At 37.3% G+C, this 8,594-nt stretch overlaps 1 protein-coding gene across 1 annotated transcript in view; it reads right to left on the bottom strand.

The window, feature by feature from the left end:
* The window catches only part of cubn (cubilin (intrinsic factor-cobalamin receptor)), a 155,737-nt gene that overhangs the window by 118,831 nt on the left and 28,312 nt on the right, over window positions 1–8,594 (bottom strand). The window contains exons 7-8 of the mRNA XM_008438250.2: window positions 5,927–6,053; window positions 3,005–3,173 (exon numbers count right to left, since the gene is read on the bottom strand). Of these exons, the coding sequence (XP_008436472.1) occupies window positions 3,005–3,173; window positions 5,927–6,053 (296 nt within the window). The remainder of the gene's footprint in view (window positions 1–3,004; window positions 3,174–5,926; window positions 6,054–8,594) is intronic.

Raw genomic sequence — 8,594 nt, 5'->3', positions numbered from 1 at the left:
AACTTTGAGAAATAAAGGGTTAAGAGTGAAATAACTTTTTCTACCTAACCAGAATAGTACAAGTGCTGGTACAAGTTTTAAATCACTAGGATAATATTTGAGGAGAATAGAGAGAGGATGCATGTTGTGGCAGGCTGGAAATCCATATTGTCAAAAAATGCATGCCTGTACTAATTGGGGGATTTAAAAACCTGAAAGGATTTCACCTTTTCTACGTAATGACACCTGTTTTCTGAGTTAATGCTATAAGTTTTATATCACAAGATGGATGCAAATATTTTCAGGCTCATAAATTAAAATGCATTCCCTCCTACATTAACTGACTAGTTAATGTAGTCAGTTTAATGACCCTCTTGATGCAAGAGGGTCATTAACTGTGGTTAATGACCACAGATGTGGTTAATGACCACCCTCTTGATGGTCATTAACCATCAAGAGGGTTAATGACCCTCTTGATGCAAGAGGGTCGTTAACCCACGCAATGGTGGGTCACGTGACCCTCTATTGCATGGATCACGTGACCTACGCAATGGAAGGCATGATATAAAATTTCTACATAACGGGTCTCTGTTGTAATGCTTTTAAGCTATTATGGTATCAAAAGACTAAACAGAGAATTTCAAACCATTTGCGGAGAATGTTTACAACAGACACGGACTAAAAAGGTTTGGCTCATTATGTGTCAATAAAGGTGTAAAAACCGTATTTATTTAAAGTTTTTAGCTAAATAAAACCCACCGTTTTAGGGATTACATGGCTAAGAAACGTGATAATGTTACAAAAATCTTTAAAATTTCCTCTTTGGTAATATTTCAGTCCATTTTCTCGTTAATATGAGAGAGCTTAGAGCGATGTGAGCTCCCATGACAGGGGATGCAAATTTGGGCAGGCATGCGTTTCTGGGCATAACACCGGCACGGCTCATCATGCTTTTATTTTGAAAACCGACACGCAAAATGAAGCAGTCACGTGACCCAAGCAATGGAAGGCATCGTTTATTGTCAGTCACATGGTTTTTAGCAAGAAAGCATTACCTGCATCCAACAGCTTCACTCAACTCAGTCGGTTAGTTTGGTGGAAAGACTATGAAAAGTTCTTTGCGTTTTGCTGGTTTGCTGCCATGATTCTAACACACCTGCGTAGCTCTGCACAGCAGCAGCAGCAGGTCTCCTTCACTGCTGCACAGATGTAAACCCAGAACGAGTGTTGTAGCGCTCATGATGCGTTTAAAGGCGGCTCGGAAAAACAGGTCATCACATATTAACAACAGATTAAACAGTTTTAACTGCTGATAAAAGGGGCAGAGGACACAGATATGGGAAGTGTGGAAGCCCCTACTGTATCAAATTGACAGGAATAACAGAAAGTTGGCCATTCTAAGGTAAAAATCCAGCGCATACAGCGTTCATGTTTTGTTTTGTTTTTTTCATCCAGACGGCTTCCCGCGCCCCCTTCTGCAATGGCGCGACGCCCCCCCCTTGAGGGCGCGTCCCACAGTTTGGGAAGCTCTGCATTAGTGTGTCCTTATTAATTTAACTGTCAGCGTACAAGGGAACCGCACATTTTTGGTGTTTATTCTCATACCTAACCAATACACTATTTAATATTTCAATGTGTTTCAAAACTTTTCAAATGTTTATTATCCTTCTAACAGGCCCAATCTGGTGACATCCTCACTCTTATTTTTGCTTTTCAGCTGCTGCTCCGCAGTTTGACTTCAAGCTGACAGACATGGACTACAGCGATACCGTCAAAATGTGACTTTGTTACACAACAGAACGAGAGGAAGGCATCAAGGAACCAAAGTGTCGCCAAGTAGAGTCAAACTTGGGTTACCCCAACTTGTACTGTGTCCCTGGTTTGTTCAGTACAAGACTTAACCTCATGAACGTTGTTATTCCATGGACAATGGAATGTTGTTCAAAAAGGAGTCAAATATGTTTACAGATGTATGCCTATTTTCCTAAATAAAATGTAACACTGACATTAATTGGATTCAATGTTTCTGCCTAACGTTGTTTCAACGTTGATTCACTCATATTTTGCTATCTTGTTGGCTGTTTTCTTAAAAACCTGAGTTTTCTCTTGCACCAAGAGGGTCAACTGTCTTTCAATGACTGAAGGGCTAAATATTTTATATGCTGAATTTAAAAAAAGAAGCACATCATTATATTTGAGTACATTTTTGTGTCAGCTATATTAAATATTGACAAGATACAAAGAACATTTTGATATTTGCACATGGGAGAGCAGAAGAGGACAGTGGCTGATTTTTAGACCTATGCTGAGGTAGATAAGATCAAGGAATAAGATTAGCTTCACATGCAAGTATCGGCCAATCATCAGTCCCCCAAAATTAAAGATAAATCAACTGACCCATAAATCAGTGTACCCCTTCGTTAAAGTGTTTTTTTAAAAAAAAAGAGGAAACGTTACATCAGAGCAAATATAAACTTATCCCGACTACGATGAGAACCATATCAAACATCAAATCTGAAATGTGCTTATTTTTAGCATTAAAGTCTAAAGCCCTCAATTTAAACATTTATGTTGTCTGTACTCTGTGAATAAAATATCATTTAAAAGTCACTTGGTTTTCATTTTATTCAACTTTATAAAGGTCCCAACTTTTCTTCAATTTAGGTCACATGTTAATACGTATGCACTGTGTAAAACATGGGGATTTTCTCAGTGGTTTTCAATAACTGCATAAAACTCTAAATTAACTTGCTTATGTGATTCTTGGTTGAATTTATTTTTAAATAATGTCATTTTCTTCTGTTTAATTCCATGAATTTGAAACATTTTATCTGTATTACCAGTATTCTTCATTCTTCTTAGTTTGCTCTTGGATTTCTTCTTTAGTTCACCATTTTCAGTCCAATTTGCGTTTGAAAGTGCAGTATAAAGGTAAACATCTAAAATGTTGGTCATTTTTTTATGTCACTACCACAAAAGAGGTTCACCAACAGAGAAAACGGCGAGTTAGTATTTTGAGTGTTACCTGCAGGACAGGCTCCACAGTAGAAAGAACCCTGAGTGTTGTAACATGGAACAGGAGGGTTGGATGAGCAGGGTTTGGTGGGCAGGTTACACTCATCAACATCAGACACACATGCTGGGTTTCCAGCTGGAGCTTCCCATCCACTCTCACAGATGCATTGGTATTTGGGCTGTTTATTGAAGCAAATAGTCAAACTGAGACTCATGATGCCAAAAGTTCCACATAAGTTAAAGTATAACCAATAGGTGTGTAAAGTAATCATTGTCAAATAACTAAAGTCAGCAAAAAATTTTGCTCAAAGATAGAGCTGTGTTAAAAATAATAAACCAAAGCATCATAATGTGATTTAAGTGGCAAAGCATATGTATCTAGATAGGATTACTCTACATAAATCCATATTATACAAATATTTAACACATAAAAAACACTTAGAAACACATAGAAATGTTACAAAGAATAGGAAAGTATTAATCAATCAATCACGAAGCAAGTATGGTCATTCATACTGCATATAGTTACTGCCCAGATAGCAAGCAATGCTAATTCAATGTTGAATTATGGTCAAAAATGTTGACTTTAGGTTCAGATCGATGGCTGATGGTGGATCAACCATCAAACAATCATCCAAATCTAGTCAATTAGTAATGTTGAAGAGATGTCATTGAATCAATGCTGTTTGGGGTTGAATTCTAATGGTTGAAATGCCAATGTCTGATCAATGTTGTATAAATGTATGCTGTCTGTCGCACCTCTTCTCCTCTGCACTGTTGTGTTGAGGACAGTGGGTTGTGATTCCTTTTTGGTACATTTTCTTACTTGTCTGTAAATATTATTGTTGGCTGTTTATGTGTAATATGTTGACATATTACACATACAAAACATTACATATTACAAAACATTTACAAGTTACTACAAGAAGTGGAGTGGTCCACAAAACCTTTTTTTACACCAGTGGTTTGTCCCAACCACACAGCCCCTTTGCTGCTGGCTTGTTTGCAACCGGCTTCTGAATTGAATTCTACTCTGAACACTTTTAATATTTCAATGTGTTTCAAAACTTTTCAATGTTTATTATCCTTCTAACAGGCCCAAACTGGTGACATCCTCACTCTTATTTTTGTTTTTCAGCTGCTGCTCAGCAGTTTGACTCCAAGCTGACAGACATGCACTACAGTGATGTCAAAAAGTGACTTTGTTACACAACACAATGAGAGGAAGGCATCAAGGAACCAAAGTGTCGCAAAGCAGAGTCAAACTTGGGTTACCCCAACTTGTACTGTGTCCCTGGTTCGTTCAGTACAATACTTAAACCTCATGAACGTTGTTATTCCATGGACAATGGAATGTTGTTCTGACAGTCAAAATGGGACAAATACACTCACTGGCCACTTTATTAGGTACATCTTGCTAGTATCGAGTTGGACCCCCTTTTGCCTTCAGAACTGACTTAATCCTTTTTGCCATAGATTCAACAAGGTACTGGAAACATTCCTCAGAGAGTCTGGTCCATATTGACAAGATAGCATCAAGCAGTTGCTGCAGATTTGTCGGCTGCACATCCATGATGAAAATCTCCCGTTCCACCACACCCCAAAGGTTCTCTACTGGATTGAGATCTGGTGACTGTGGAGTTCAGTGAACTCATTGTTGTGTTCAAGAAATCAGTCTGAGATGAATCAGGCTTTATAACCTGGTGCATTATCCCGCTGGAAGTATGGCTTCCAGCAGGATGACAGACATAAAGGGATAGACATGGTCAGCAGCAATAGTCCGGTAGGCTGTGGCATTGACATGATGCTCTGTTGGTACTAATGTCCAATTTTGGTGAGCATGTGCGAATTGTGGCCTCAGTTTCCTATTTTTAGGAGTGGCACCCATTGTGGTCTGCTGCTGCTGTAGCTCATCCGCCTCAAGGTTCGACATGTGCGTTCAGAGATGCTCTTCTACATACCTCGGTTGTAACAACTGGTTATTTGAGTTTCTGTTGCTGTTCTATCAGCTCAGACCAGTCTGGCCATTCTCCTCTGACCTCTGGCATCAACAAAGCATTTGCACCAACAGAGCTGTCACTCAGTGAATATTTTGTCTTTTTCAGACCTTTCTCTGTAAACCCTAGAGATGTTTGTGTATGAATATCCTAGTAGATCAGTAGTTTCTGAAATGCTCAGATCAGCTCATCTGGCACAAACAAGCATGCCACGTTCAAAGTCACTTAAATCACCTTTCTCGTCCTTTCGGTTTGAGCTGCAGCAGATCGTCTTGGCCATGGATACATTGAGTTGCTGCCATGTGATTCAACATTTGTGTTAATGAGCAGTTGAACAGGTGTACCTAATAAAGTGGCCGGTGAGTATGTTTACAGATGTAGGCCTGTTTTCATAAATAAAATGTAATATTATTGCCATGTTGTCATTTTTTTAAGTTTGTGTAGACACATTTTTGGAAATATGGTATTGTAAGATCATTTTGATCGACATAATACCCATAGCCTACCAGCAAAATTGCATGTTTAACACCAATGAAGAAACTTGTAATGGTACGTTATGATGTAGAACTATCAGACCAAAACATGTACATGAATCAATATTTATTCCTTTAAGTTTGATTCAATATAAAATCAACACAAATGTGTAGATCCACATTCAGATGATGGTTGAATCAACATTGATATAGTGCCAGTTATGATGAAGCCCTAAAGTTGATTCAACGTCACCGACCACTTTCTATATCGTTTCACTGTCCGGTTTCAATGTGGATTCAATGTTTCTGCCGAACGTTGTTTCAGCATTGATTCACTCATATTTTCCTATCTGGGTGGTACATACATACATATATATTTTGTTTTTATCAAATTTATTTGAAAACTATTTACATTTGCCACTATAAAATATTACATTGGTAAAAATATTAAGAACAAGTTACCTGTCCAGTTACCACCCGGTCTGAATCAATGCATAAGCCATGTACACACAAGTCCTGTCCGCCATTCCTGCAATCATCATAACGCACAGTGCAGAGATTCCCGGACCACTCTGGAGAACACTGGCAACTGCAACAAACAAGCAATTTCTAAGAATACGTTTGGAGAATCTGCACTGAATCCTGGCCATATAAAGAAACTCTGGCCGTGTCGTTTAGGAATTTTTCATGTCCCTTGTTGAGACTACCAAAGACAGCTTCTTAGCTGTCTGTCACTGCCAGTGCTAAAGCTAATGTGTGTTTCAACTGCATTCAGTAAGTTGTGAGCAATCTCTTTTAAAGAAAACAATCCAGAACAATCTAGCTATCAGCTGCATGTCATAAATATACATGTGAAACTCATAGATTAATTCCACATAGAATGAAATATTTCAGGCCTTAGTTCTCATTTTGATGACATTTTAATAAAGGCCCAGAATAAGGCTTAAAGACAATAAAAAACCTAATTTAGTGTCTTAGAAAATTTGAATTTTACAGAAGATCATTAAAGAAATGTTCATGTACTTGATTGAGTCTCCTTCTGCATGATTAGCCAGTTTGCTGCCTAAACAGGCAAAGTATCACATAGTCACTGAAAAAAATCTGCCATCTGCCAGCCTCCATGTTCTAACTATTGTCATCTCCTGCAGCCTGTTATGGAATGTACACATGCACAGAAAGCACCACAATAAACAGAAAATATGAGAAAGATTCAATCGATTTTTTCTTCATTGAAGGCAAACATTATTTTATTTTTTACAAAGTTCCCATGAAGTCTAAGCTTGACATGAGCTTCTCATTATGCAAGATTTCCAAAATGCAGTTTGAGCACTTTGGAAACACTGCAAATGTGTGAAAAAGCTACAGCTGTGCCAAGGTTGTGATTAATCATAAATTTGTGGCTGTGATTTTTGAGGAAATGTGTGCACTTCGGCAAAAAATGCAGAAATGCACACAGAACTTGTGCATTGGTTACCCAACAGCACTTGGGTAACCAAGTTCTGTTACTTGGTTACCCAGTGTTGTCACCTGAAAGGAACATGAAAAGTCAGTTTTGTTGTGGAAATGTGGTACACATTCTTAATCAGTGAGAATGCATTGAATGCATTCTCACTACCAGTGTTTCTGTTTCCTTTTATAGTGTTTCATTATTTCTTTATCAGTGAGAATGCATTACCGCATTCTCACTTATTGAGATCCTGCTCAGATTTTTCGGTCGTTAATTACTTCTACTAACTTCAACTAATTGTGCTAATTCATATATCAAAATGTTCTGCTTCTTCTGGAGATTTGTGCAATGTCTTTTGCTAAAATTCACTATTGTACTTTTTGAAATAATTGCCTTTTTGTGCAAATTTTTTGCGCCATTGAAATACATGGTGGAATTCTGTAACTGTAGTCAGTTACTAGAGTGTACACTCTAGTAACTGCCTTTATTCTTTTACTTTTTATGCTTTTTGACAAACAAAATGATGCTGTTCATGCATATTTCACTGTAGAGGAATAATTTTGTGCATTAAATTGTAGCCACATAAGTTTACTTTAAAGAACTATTACTGTCATTGCTACAAGTCTTACTGTTTTCTGTCAAATTATATAGTATAGTCATGTAACACTTTCTCCTATTCCTTCAATGCATTTTTCTCTTGTGCTCTGTTTCTATCTGTGTCTCAGCATTCTGCTTGTCTACCTTTCTGTATGTGCATTCTGCTTTTACTGGTGTTGCTGTTTTCAAAGATCTTCTGCAAACTTTAATCAAGTTTAGCAATTCATACATCAATCATTTCTGTTTCTTTTGCTCCTTTATGCTATTTGTTTTGCTATGTTTCACTTCTTCAAATATTTCTGATTTTGTACTAATTTCTGCTTCTGCAAATGTATACTTTCTAATATGTTTCACTGTTCAGCTGTTTCAACTATTTCTGGTTTTGTACTAATATCCTGCTCCTTGCGCTAATTATGCTACTTCTTAAGCTCTGTTTCACTTTTTGACTTTTTCAAATAATTTAGGTTGCACACAAACTTCTGCTTCTTCTGCTATACCTTTGCTAAATTTCATTAGCAAAGGTGTAGCTTTGCTAAATCACTCATTGTCTGCTACAAAGACAGTAACTTCCTACTAAGGTTTTCTGCAAACTTTAATCAATTTTATCAATTCATATATCAAAATTATCACCTTTCTGTGCTATTTTGTGCTTTTTGTTATGTTTTCTTTTCACCAATTTCTGGTTTTGTACTAATTTCTTCTTATGCTATTTTCCTATCTTTCACTTTTCAACTATTTCATGTTTTATACCGATTTCTGCTTTTGGTAATCTATACTATTTGTTTTGCTATGTGTTACTATTGTACTTTTTCAAATATTTTATAAATGCGGTGATTTCTTCAAGTTGCCATCCGTCCCCGCAATAGCTGTTGATTGCGGTAAACCAATATTGTCACATTTAAGCTTTCATTTGAATAGATGTGTGTGGGTGCGTGCGTGCGTGCGTGCGTGCGTGCGTGCGTGCGTGGATGGATGGACAGACGGCTCGTTGGATAGATAGATAGATAGATAGATAGATAGATAGATAGATAGATAGATAGATAGATAGATAGATAGATAGATAGATAGATAGATAGATAGATAGAT

The sequence above is a fragment of the Poecilia reticulata genome, linkage group LG20, assembly GCF_000633615.1.
Source record: "Poecilia reticulata strain Guanapo linkage group LG20, Guppy_female_1.0+MT, whole genome shotgun sequence".
Taxonomy (NCBI): Eukaryota; Metazoa; Chordata; class Actinopteri; order Cyprinodontiformes; family Poeciliidae; genus Poecilia; species Poecilia reticulata.
This window is presented reverse-complemented; position numbering and strand designations above follow the sequence as displayed.